The sequence below is a fragment of the Choloepus didactylus genome, chromosome 8 (assembly GCF_015220235.1).
Source record: "Choloepus didactylus isolate mChoDid1 chromosome 8, mChoDid1.pri, whole genome shotgun sequence".
NCBI classification, from domain to species: Eukaryota; Metazoa; Chordata; class Mammalia; order Pilosa; family Megalonychidae; genus Choloepus; species Choloepus didactylus.
In genome coordinates this window covers 87,953,484-87,966,187 of record NC_051314.1, presented here as the reverse complement: position 1 = coordinate 87,966,187, position 12,704 = coordinate 87,953,484, and the positions used below count along the sequence as shown (strand labels likewise).

Sequence of the window (12,704 nt, the reverse complement as noted above, 5' to 3'; positions counted from 1 at the left end):
CCGCCGCCAGGGAGGCCGAGGCGAGTCTGGGCTGGACCGTGCGCGCCTGCACCCCGCGCGCCGGCTCTGCAGTTCACAGGGGTCGTTGAAGTCGGTGCCTCACGGTTGGGTCGCGAGCGAACCGAAGGGAAGGAATAGCCAGAAGGCAGGAAACTGAGACTTAAAAAGGCAGCTCTCGCCTGGCCCTTTCCTCCTCCGTCCCAGGGCCTCCCAGCGCACCCCTCCTCCGCGGCGCCGCTGCCCCCGCCATGTACCGCCGCCTGGGAGAGGCGCTGCTGCTGTCCCGGGCCTCGCCGGCCACCCTGGCCTCGGCGGCCGACTCGGCGACAGCGCTGGGCGGGGCCGGCGGGCAGCCCGCGTCATCCGCACGGCGACTCCACAGCAAGGCGGTGCTGGACTTGGAGGACAACCCCAAGTTCTTCAAGATGGTAGACGGCTTCTTTGACCGCGGCGCCAGCCTCGTGGAGGACAAGCTGGTGGAGGACCTCAAGACCCGGGAGAGCGAGGAGCAGAAGCGGAAACGGGTGCGGGGCATCCTGAGAATTATCAAGCCCTGCAACCATGTGCTGCAAGTCTGTTTCCCCATCCGGCTTGACGATGGCTCCTGGGATGTGATCCAAGGCTACCGGGCCCAGCATAGTCAGCACTGCACGCCCTGCAAGGGGGGTATCCGTTACAGCAAAGATGTGAGTGTAGATGAAGTAAAAGCTTTGGCTGCTCTGATGACATGTAAGTGTGCTGTGGTTGATGTGCCATTTGGGGGTGCTAAAGCTGGTGTTAAAATCAATCCCAAGGACTACACGGATAATGAATTAGAAAAGATCACAAGGAGATTCACCATAGAACTAGCAAAGAAGGGCTTTATTGGTCCTGGCGTTGATGTACCTGCCCCAGACATGGGCACCAGTGAGCGTGAGATGTCCTGGATTGCTGACACCTATGCCAGCACCATAGGGCACTTTGATATTAATGCACATGCCTGTGTTACTGGTAAACCCATCAGTCAGGGTGGGATCCAGGGACGCATCTCTGCTACCGGCCGTGGTGTTTTCCACGGCACTGAAAACTTTCTCAATGAAGCTTCTTTTATGAGCATTTTGGGAATGACACCAGGGATTGGAAATAAAACATTTGTTCTTCAGGGATTTGGTAATGTGGGTCTGCACTCTATGAGATATTTACATTGTTCTGGTGCTAAATGTGTTGGTGTTTGTGAATCTGACGGGAGCATATGGAATCCGGATGGTATTGACCCAACGGAACTGGAAGACTTCAGATGGCATCATGGATCAATCCTGGGTTTCCCCAAGGCAAAGCCCTATGAAGGAAACATTTTGGAAGCAGACTGTGACATACTGATCCTTGCTGCCAATGAGAAGCAGCTGACCAAATCCAACGCATCCAGAGTCAAAGCCAAGATTATTGCCGAAGGTGCCAATGGACCCACAACTCCAGAAGCTGATAAGATTTTCCTGGAGAGGAACCGTATGGTTATTCCCGACCTCTACTTGAATGCAGGAGGAGTGGTAGTATCTTACTTTGAGTGGTTGAAGAATATAAATGATATCAGCTATGGCCGATTGACCTTCAGATATGAAAGGGATTCTAACTACCACTTGCTCATGTCTGTTCAAGAGAGTTTAGAAAGAAAATTTGGGAAGCACCGTGGAACTATTCCTGTTGTGCCCACAGCAGGGTTCCAAGACAGGATACTGGGTGCATCTGAGAAAGACATTGTGCACTCTGGTTTAGCTTACACTATGGAACATTCTGCCAGGCAAATCATGCACACAGTCATGAAATATAACCTGGGATTGAACCTGAGAACAGCTGCCTATGTCAATGCCATTGAGAAAATCTTCAGGGTGTACAATGAAGCTGGTTTGATCTTCAGATAGATGGATCTTCAATGCCCTTTTCATCTGTAAACTACTGCAAACCTAGCACAAGTTTACATGTAACCCCATAAATCTCTTTCTATAATGGACCATTCTTAATAAGTCAACCCAAATCAGCCCTTTAAGAAGAAAATTAAGATTAGGAGATCATATACAAGCTGATGAGTGTGAAAGTAGAAATTGCCTGCACCAGGAGAACATTTGGGGTATTTTGCCTCTAAATAAAAAGTCTCTTTCATCTGACTATGCTACCTTGCTCTATGGCTGCTTCCCAACACATTAATTACCTGTTGTTTGGGGTCCAGAAGCATTCAGTTGCTTGCATTATTTTCCTCTGGCCAAGTTTGGGATGTACTGTAACTTTAACACATTTAAGAAGAGTGTGTATGGCATTTTCTGAAGGTAGCATGACCCGAAGGTGCATTATTGGTATTTCATATCAGCAAAATAACTCAATTTTACAGGTTGCAAAGAAAAATAAAAGCTGTTTCTCTTTATGCATTTAATCACTTAACATGCCTAACTGACTCAAGCAGTCAATGCCTGCCTATAAACATAAATGAAAAAAGCTAGTATATTAAACATAAAACAGAATCATTTAGAGCTTGTGAGTTTTGTATTGCTGTCCAGCAAAAATAAAAAGCCAGATGGAAAATTAATTTATTTTCATAACTACAGCTGTGGAGCTATTCTTGTTAAGGCTATCTGAATTTGCTAAATAAAATTATGACACATAGTCCAAACAATGCTTTAACCTCCTTATCATGTTAATTAACTTTTCTTTCAAAGATCTATTGTGTTGATCAATTAAACAGTAATTCAAGGAGAGTAACTCAGATAAAAATACTTTGTTTCCCTGTTTTGACTCTGACTGGCAGCTCTGAACATTGCAGGCACCCCAGCTCTCTCTGATGTTGCATCCCTCTTCTTTTAGAGGCCTCACATTCTGCACACAAACTTAATTAACAAAGTGGGGCAGAAATCTATATTGGATAGAGTGTTTTGTCTGGGAGTTATCTGACTTTTGGAAAGTTTGTCCCAGTGAAGTACTAGATATTAATGTAATGAATGCACTTTTTTTAAAAAAAACAATTATACCCTTTCAGAAATCTCTAATTTGTAACTGCATGACTTAACATGGTGATAAAAGCAATTAATGAAAGGAGGAGAAAGGCAGGAAAAAATTGAAAGACAAAGCAAGCAAGTAAGAAAGCAAAGTGAATTTTGTGAGGTTGGAAAGACAGGCAGTTGTATCACAGCATCATTGTCTACTACCCCCCTACAACCTCCAATACCCAGAAATCTCTAAAAGGTTCTGCCTTTACTATTCCTAACTTTCAGGTAAGGTACATATTCACCCAGTTGAGCTAGGCAGCCCTTCATGATCTATGTCCTTAATAAAAATGTTTTAATTTCCCATTCTAAATGTTCAATTAAGTAATTGCCCTATAGGTTTTAAAGAGTCCCTTTGAAACGATGGTCTTGTTGAAATGTGTTACTTGGTTCAATGATATATAAGCTATGGGTCAAAACTGGTGTAAAATTCCTATTTCCAGAACCTTGATGGTGTTTCATCTGCTGCTTCAGCTAAAGAAGAAGCAAAGCACAAGGAGAAACAAGTGTCTATTTTTGTTAAAATCAGAAGGATTTGAATCCTTCTGAAACCACAGCAGTGGCCCTATGTAAACCACCTGCCAGCTTTGGATCATTCTCTCTGCTTGGGGAATTCTTGCCAAAGCCAATTTGGAACAGTTTTTCCCTTGTTAACATTCAGGCCAGTCTACTGCCATGTTAGTGGCTTCAGTGGGTGAAAGTGGAACACGTCACTGTAACACTGCTGGTTGCGTGGCCTGGATATTACCATGCCAGTCATCTCACGTATCCAAGTGACCAGTTCCAGAGGCAGACCAAGGCACCTGCATTCGGCATTCCATTTCCCCTCTGAACCTTTCCTACCCCCTCTCAGCAATTGGGTTCTTTTGGTGGGCATCCATATAGCTACTTTAATTTTCTTTCTGAATTTCCATAGGTCTTCCACAATCACACTCTCCACAGTAGAACATTCTTTAATTGTTCATCAAACATAAGAATATGTGGCAAAGACATCGGCTATAGCCCAGGAATCTGTGAATATTCAGAGGTTTGAATACAGTATTTTATACCAATTAGGACTTTTTTCTTCTATGCTCTACTATGTACACTACTTTCAGTTCAGCCTGGTGTTTAGATTTACCTTTGCCTTCTTGAAGTAGGGTTTTACTGTCTGCTGGGAAAATAACATCAGATTTCCATATGAAATCCCATTATCCAATGCAGGAACTCCCATTGGTGAAGTAAGCAGCCTGTCAACACTTCTGTGGGAAGGGAGTCAGAAGATTCAGACCGTTTGGCAACAGGAGTGGATTGTTGCTTAGGATAGTCTATCATTAATCCTGGAGGCAATAGAGGCTACCTGCTTTGGATATTATGCAAACACCCAACCCTAGCATATTCTTGAATATAACATTTACATTTTATCATGGAACTTGGTTATACATTTCTTTAATTGAATGTATTTTTGACACCTGTCATAAAAAAAAATGAATATCTCAGTAATTGGTTGTCCTTCAGCCATACAGGCTGTTTCCACTAGAGCTTAAAAGCATGCTAGTAATTGTTTCTCAAGTGGGTTGTACCTAATCATTGTATATGGTGAATTTTCTAATTCAGATTTCCAGTAGCTGCCATTGGGTGGCAGAATTGGACCTCTGATAACAACTCCAGTCTGCCTGCACTTCAGTTGAAGACACATCTAAAATCATCAGTCCATGCCGATTCTATAGCCCTAGAGGTACTGCTGGTCCTATTACTCTTTGCATGTTTCTTGAAGATTGCCTTTGTTTCGGACCCCATTCAAATTTAGTCCTTTTTTTCCAGTCATATATATATATGTATATATATTTATGGAAAGACAGGCTGCCCAAACGTGCTATCCTGCCTACCAAAATCTGCATTGCTCCACTATGCTTGGTGCTTCTTTTTTAATTAACAGAACCCTGAAGAATAGTAATTTGTTCTTTACTATTTGCAAAATGTCCCTAGAGGCCTCAACATGCGATAGTCCGTATATTCATGTATCTGGTTGGTTGCAACCCATTTGAATCAGTCATTCTGACTACTTCTGAGTAGTGTAATTTCCAAATTCTCTTGATTTCCTCTTCTATAGGGGAAATTATGAAATTATCAATGTAACTAATCAACTTATTTTTGACAGTGATCAAATCTGAATCTCATCTTATAAGGTTGTGAAAATATACTGGAGAATTCGGGTACCTTTGATTGTATAATGGAGTTCATATCATATGAAGGTGAACTGCAATTGACCTTCTTTCTATGCACAGGATGCAAAAGTTAAGTATCTTTGGCAGATTAGTTACTTTAACCTGCTGAACTCCTGACATGCTTCCCCCGTATCTGGTATAGGAAAGGCTATCAGGAAAAACTTTATTTAAAATTCAGTAATCATCAGTCAGCTTCTAAGTGTTGTGCAATTTTACTTTCACAAGACATAGAGGAATATTATAGAGAGAATTAGAGGAGAGTTACATTCCTTACCCTACCATTTGCTTAATGAAGGCTGAGAGTACCACTATCCTCTTGGATTTGGGTATTGCTTAATAGTTACTATAGAGATGGGTGAAGGAAGTGGTAGTGGCTCCCATTTAAAATGTGAGTAGAGCCAGACAAAGGGTGGAATTGCCCAACATTCAGCTTGAAGCTGCTAGTGAAAATGGCAAAGTCCTTTACTCATGCATCACCTCCCTTCCATTAACACATTTAGGTCAATGTGATACCACCACTGGATACCTCTTGCTTTCTCATATCCTTATCTACACTCTCTTAGTGTCCTAGGGCAGCCATAATGAAGTGTCAAAAATTGGATGGCTTAAAAAAACAAATTTCTTGTCTCACAGTTGCTGAGGCTAGATGTCTGAAATCAAGATGTTGGCAGGGTCATGCTCCATCTGAAACCTGTAAGGGAGAATCCTTCCTTGCCTCTCCTAGCTTTGCTTGCCAGCACTACTTATTATTCCTTGGTATTAATCTCCACCTTCCACATCTTCACATCTTCCCAATGTCTTGCTTGCTCTCTCTGTGTGTATCCAATTCTTCCCCTTTTCAAAAGGCCCCAGTCACATGCGATTAGAGCTGAACCTAATCCAGTTTGGCCTCATCTCACTAATTGCATCTTCAGAGATCCTATTTCCAGATAAGGTCACAATGACAGGAATGGGATTAGGATTTGAACCAATCTTTTTGGGGGACACAATTCAATTCATAATACACACTCTTACTGTGATCATAGTACCTTCACAACAGAAGCAACATAGCACCTCAAGGGTCATTTTTAGCCCCTTAATGTTGCCTTCTAATTTCCCTGCAAGAATTACAGTACATCATGCATCAGAATCTTTAGATCTTCATTCAATGTCAAAAGCATGAGGGTTATGATGGTCCTAAATTGGGGGTACTAATGGACAAATCTAAAATATGAGATCCAAAAGGTTGGAAATGCAATTTTCCACACAGATACCTAGCCTGCCAAAGCCAGTTGTCTTAACCAACCATATGGTATGCTTTTAAATTAAGTGGGAAAAAAATAATTTGCTTAGAAATGTGTCTTGGGTAAAGGCACCATACAAATTGGTGCAGCCTGCTACTAACTTATCTTTCTCCCTCCCTGGACCAGAACATTCAGAATCTATTCCCACACGTATTATCCAGTTTTTGCCTACATAAATTAGCAAAATCTTGCAGTTCCTTTTGGGTGTAAGTGCTCTTCTTTCGGGTTTCACTTTATAATTGCTCTCCTCCCAATCTGGGACTCATTCTGGGGTCTGACTCCAATTGTAAGTCTAGGAATAACAATGGGGTTTTGAAACTGGGCCATGAGGAGATTTGGCATGCTTTTGCAAACTGTAGCACTTAATGTCCTTTGTACAAACTACTCTGAATAGTTGAGGTAGAAATTGATTGAGTCTATTAACATTTATTAGCTAGCTCCCAGAATCTGCTACTTGACTGGAAAAACCAAGTTAAGACCCAGCTTAGAAAACAACTGCCGGAACCATACCACCACTCCACCCTAAACAGAAAGCAGCCATCACTACTGCTTTCTGCAGCCCCAGAACTATGCCTCTTCTGCCAGTACTTTTTACTCATTTTCTATCGCTGTACAACAAATTACTATAAGCCTAGTGGCTTAAAACAATACACATTATACCTCACAATTTCTGTGGGTCAAGAGTCAGTTCACAATTTAGCTGGTCCTCTGCTCAGGGTCATACAAGGCTGCATTTGATATATTGGTTAGGCTACATTCTTGTCTGGAGCCCAATTTAGTGAGATTCCTCTTCCAAGCTCACTCTGGTTTTTGGCAGAATTTATTTCCTTGTAGCTTTATGCCAGAGGGCTGTGGCTTCTTACTGGCTAGCAGCTGATGGCCACCCTTGGCTCTATGAGGCTGCCTTCTGCTCCATGAGGCCATTCTGCATTTCCTTGCCACATGGCCTTCTTATAGGCAACCACAACATGGCACTTTGCTTCTTATTCTTTTTTTAATGCAATTTGATTGAGATATATTCACATAACATACAATCATTCAAAGTATACAATCAGTTGTTCACAGTATTGTCATATAGTTGTGCATTCATTGTGACAATCAATCTTTGAACATTTTCATTGCTCCAAAAATTAAAATTAAAATTAAAATTAAAATAAAAAGAGTATCCAGAACATTCCCTTCCTCTCCTCCCCCCATTGTTCATTTACTTTTTTTAATACATTTTTATTGAGATACATTCACAGACCCTAAGTCATACACAGTGTTCAATCGATTATTCACAGCCCCCTCACACATTTGTGCGTTCATCACTAGAATCAATTTTTGAACCTTTTCCTTTCTCCAAAATAAAAATAAAAGCAAAAAAGAACAACTAGATCTTTCCATCCCCTCCATCCTACCCTATTCTTCATCTAATTTTTGTCCCCATTTTTCCACTCATCTGTCCATACCCTGGATAAAGGGAGTGCGAGCCTCAAGGTTTTCACAATCACACAGTCACACTTTGTGCAAGCTGCAAAGTTGTATAATTGTCTTCAAGAATCAAGGTCACTGGGTTGGAGTTTGTTCTAGTTTGCTAGTGCTGCTGGAATGCAAAACACCAGAAATGGATTGGCTTTTATAAATGTGGTCCACCCTCTTTGAGGCCTGAGGTGGCAATACCTTTCCTGAACATGGAGGTGGAAGGCCCACCTTCAACCCCTGGGGCAAACTCACCCTTTCCATGTGTGTGGGCCATTTCCCTCTCCCAGCCCAAGACCTCTTGACTCCAGACCTCAACTTCCATGTCTCTGTCTTTGAAGAAATTTTTCCTTCAATATGTTCCTTGTTTGTCTCCTCCAGTTCAGACTGGCAGCAGTTCTGTCCATAAAGACCTAGCAAAAATTCTAGTGGCTTTGCATGAAACACACAGGGGTCAAAGCTGTCAGACAATAGAATTTTCCACAAATCCTTTCTGGATAACTCCATCTCCAATTTTGGCTTGTACTGGAATGGCAGTTGGGTTCCATGTTTGGTTAAATCCTCATGTTGGGCTGTCGCTTCTGGGGTTTCACCCCCTGGAAGCCTGGAATTTTTCAAACCATCAGTTTCTGGTTTCTTTGAACCTAAGAGTTCAGTTCTAAGTTTATCTCTCTCCACTCGCATTTTACTGTAAGCTGCAAGGAGAAGTCATGCTATATCCACAACTTTCAGTTTTAAAATTTCATCAGCCAAGTATCCCAGCTCATAGCCCTCAAATTCTTCCTTCCATCTGACACCAGGACTCAATTTTGCCCAATTCTCTGCCACTTTAAAACAAAGATCACCTTTCTTCCAGTTTGCAACAACACATTCATCTTTTCTGCTCAAGCCCGCATCAGAAGTATCTTTAGAGTCTATATATCTACCAACAGTCTCTTCAAATCTGTCTAGGCCTTTTCTGATCACGCTCCTCACAATTCTTCCAGAATCTTCCCCTTATCCATTTAAAAAGCCATTCCAGCATGTTTGGTATTTCCAAACTCAGCGGCACTAGCACCCTGCTTCTCTGGTACCAAAATCTGTTCCAGTTTGCTAATGCTGCTGGAATGCAAAACACCAGAAATGGATTGGCTTTTATAAAAGGGGTTTATTTGGTTACACAGTTATAGTCTTAAGGCCACAAAGTATCCAAGGTCATGCATCAACAATCAGGTACCTTCACTGGAGGATGGCCAATGGTGTCCAGAAAACCTCTGTTAGCTGGGAAGGCATGTGGCTGGTGACTGCTCTGGAGTTCTGGTTTCAAAATGGCTTTCTCCCAGGACGTTCCTCTCTAGGCTTCAGCTTCTCTCCAAAATGTCACTCACAGTTGCTCTTGGGGCATTTTTGTCCTCTCTTAGCTTCTCCCAAGCAAAAATCTGCTTTCAAGGGCCATCTCCAAAATGTCTCTGTAAACTGCAGTTCCTCTCTCAGCTCCTGTGCATTCTTCAAAGTGTCCCTCTTGGCTGTAGCAAGCTCACTCCTATCTGAGCTTATATAGTGCTCCAGTAAAGTAATCAAGGCCCATGCTGAATGGGCCGGGCCACACCTCCATGGAAATTATCCAGTGAAACATCTCACCCACAGTTCAGTGATCACATCTCCACAGAAACATCCAATCAAAAGTCTGCAACCCAATCAACAGCAAAGCATTTCCTGCCCATACAAGACTGCATCAAAGATAATGGTGTTTTGGGGGACATAATATGTCCAAACCAGTACAGAGTTCAACATCTTCAGGTATTTCCCTCTAGCTATTCCAACACACTAAAAACTAAAAGGTGATGTCTATATAACGCATAAGAATACCCTCCAGAATGACCTCTCAATTCCATTTGAAATCTCTCAGCCACTGGAACCTTATTTTGTTTCATCTCTCTTTCCCCTTTTGGTTAAGACAATCCTCTCAATCCCACAATGCTGGGTCCAGGCTTGACCCCAGGAGTCATTTCTTGCATTGCCAGGGAGATGTACACCCCTGGGTGTCATATCCCACATAGTGGGGAGGGTAGTGAGTTCACCTGACAAGTAGGCTTAGCGGGGGGCACATCTGAGCAACACAGAGGCTTTCTGGGGGGGGGGACTCCTAGGCACAATTATAAGTAGGCTTAGCCGCTCCCTTGACGCAACTAGCCTCACTAAGGAGAGCCCCCAGATCAAGGGCTTGGTCCACTAAATTGGTGGTCCTCAACGTCTGCGGTAAAATCAACAATAACCCAAGAATGGAAGTCCAACATTTCCACATTTCTCCTCAGTTCCTCAGGGGGCCCTGCAAATACACTTTTACTCTCTGTCCATATCACTCTGGGATGTATCAGGATTTCACCCCAGTGTGTATAAACTCGTCAAGTCCCACTTCCCTTTCACAGCTCCATGCACCTATGGTGTTCAAACAAACTGATCATACAGGTTAAATTACCTAGTGCACTACAGAAAACATAGATCCTGCACCAAATAAACATCTCCTCCCTTGGTCTTGCACAAAAGTTGTAGTTTTCAAACCCAGTCAGTATCTTCCTTTACCTTTGGGCCTGATTTGCCTTAGTCCTAACCATAGCCGCTTCTTTCACATCTCTAACTGCAGTCTGAGCTCTTTTTCAGCTCTTTCAGCAGTTGCCATATGGGGTAATGTTGACATTCGTAGCTGCCAGGTTCTAGCTCCAAGTCTCAGATGTCACATAGATACCCAAAGTTCCAGAGCTCGACCAGGTTATATACAAGGAGCTCAACATCTCAGGATTTGGAGATAACCAATACAACTCAGGAATAGATGTGACTGCTGTAAGACCTTACAATCTAGGGACCATTACAATAAGCATTCCTCTGGTAAGCTGTGCCCGAAGGTTCAGTTCTGAGTTTATACATTGCCATTAGTTTACATAGTGAGGCATTATAATGTTTGTCATCTCGTTTCTGGTGTGCTTCACTCAAAATGCTGTACTCAAGATCCATTCACCCATCTTCGTGTCTCACAGCTTCATTCCTTCATGTAGCCTGCTTAGCATTCTAGTGTATGTAAACACCACAGCTCACCATTCCGTTCATCAGTCAGTGCACCCCTAGATGACCTCTGCCCATTGCAAATTGTGAATACTGCTGCCATAAACACTAGTGTGCAAATGTCTGTTCATGTCCTTGCTCTCAGATCTTCCAAGTATATACCCCACAGTGGGGTTGCAGGACCTTGTGACACCCCCATACCTAGCTTCTTGTGGAATCACCACCCTGCCCTCCAGATAGGCTACACTATTCTACTTCCCCATCAACAGTGAATACATACATCTTTCTCTCCAAGTTCTCTCTAGCTCTTATGTCCATCTGTTTATTTTTTCCCTGCAATTTTATAAAGATATATTCAAATACCATACAATCATCCACAATGTATAATCAATTGTTTACAGTATCATCATATAGTTGTGCATTCATCACCACAATTAGCACTTACATATATTCATTACTCAGAGAAAGAACTGAAACAAAAGAATATAAAAAGTATAAAAGGAAAAGTAAAAATAAGATAAAATACAGCCACAAAGAGGAAGAGGTGAAAAAAGTAAAAAAACACAAGAAAAAAGAAAAAGAAAGAAAAAATGGCAGCTAAAAAGTCACAAAAGAAAAGGTAAAAATAAAATAAAATACCATAAAAAAGTCAGACAACAACACTGATGCCAAGAATCCCATACCCCTCCCTTATGTCCCCCTCTTATAGGCATTTAGCTTTGGTATATTGCCTTTTGTTACAATTAAAGAGAGCATATTGCAATGCTACTGTTAACTATAGATTCTAGTTTGCATTGATTGTTTTTCCCCCAATATCACCCCCTTTTTAACACCTTGCAAAGCTGACATTCATTTGTTCTCCCTCATGCAAAAACATATTTGTATAATTTATCACAATCATTGACCGCTCTAAGTTTCACTAAGCAAAACAGTCCCAGTCTTTATCTTCTATCTTTCCTTCTGGCATCCTACATGCTCCTAACCTTTCTTTTTCAACTGTACTCACAGTCATCTTTGTTCAGTGTACTTACATTATTGTGCTACCATCTCCCAACATTGTGCTCCAAACCTCTTTCTCCTGTCTTCCTATCTGTAGTGCTCCCTTTAGTATTTCCTGTAGAGCAGGTATTTTGTTCACAAACTCTGTCATCATCTGTTTGTCAGAGAAAATTTTAAACTCTTCTTCATATTTGAAGGACAGTTTTGCCAAATATAAAATTCTTGGTTGGTGTTTTTTCTCTTTCAATATCTTAAATATATCTTACCACTGCCTTCTCACTTCCATGGTCTCTACTGAGAAATATGCACATAGTCTTATTGATCTTCCCTTGTATGTGATGGATCACTTTCTCTTGCTGCTTCCAGAATTCTCCCTTTGTCTCTGACATTTGATAATATGATTATTAAGTGTCTTGGTGTAAAGCTGTTCAGATCTATTCTGTTTGGAGTTCACTGCACTTCTTGGATCTGTAATTTTATGTGTTTCATACGGGATGGGAAATTTTCAGTGACTATTTCCTCCATTATTGCCTCTGCTGTTTTTCCCTTCTCTTCCCCTTCTGGGACACCCATGACATGTACATTCATGTGCTTCATGTTGTCACTCAGTTTCCTGAGATGTCGCTTATATCTCTCCATTCTTTTCCCCCTCTGTTCTTTTGTATGTAGGGTCTCAGATGTCCTGTTCTCCAGTTCATGAATCT

At 41.9% G+C, this 12,704-nt stretch overlaps 1 protein-coding gene across 1 annotated transcript; it reads left to right on the top strand.

The window, feature by feature from the left end:
- Positions 1-248: 248 nt before the first annotated feature.
- On the top strand, positions 249-1,898 carry LOC119542816 (glutamate dehydrogenase 1, mitochondrial-like). Its single transcript, XM_037847458.1, has one exon. The coding sequence runs from the start codon at positions 249-251 to the stop codon at positions 1,896-1,898; it is 1,650 nt and encodes a 549-aa protein (XP_037703386.1).
- Positions 1,899-12,704: the final 10,806 nt, after the last annotated feature.

Bases quoted from the DNA above. Each gene is read 5' to 3' on its own strand.
- LOC119542816 (XM_037847458.1), top strand. From the start codon at position 249: ATGTACCGCCGCCTGGGAGAGGCGCTGCTGCTGTCCCGGGCCTCGCCG.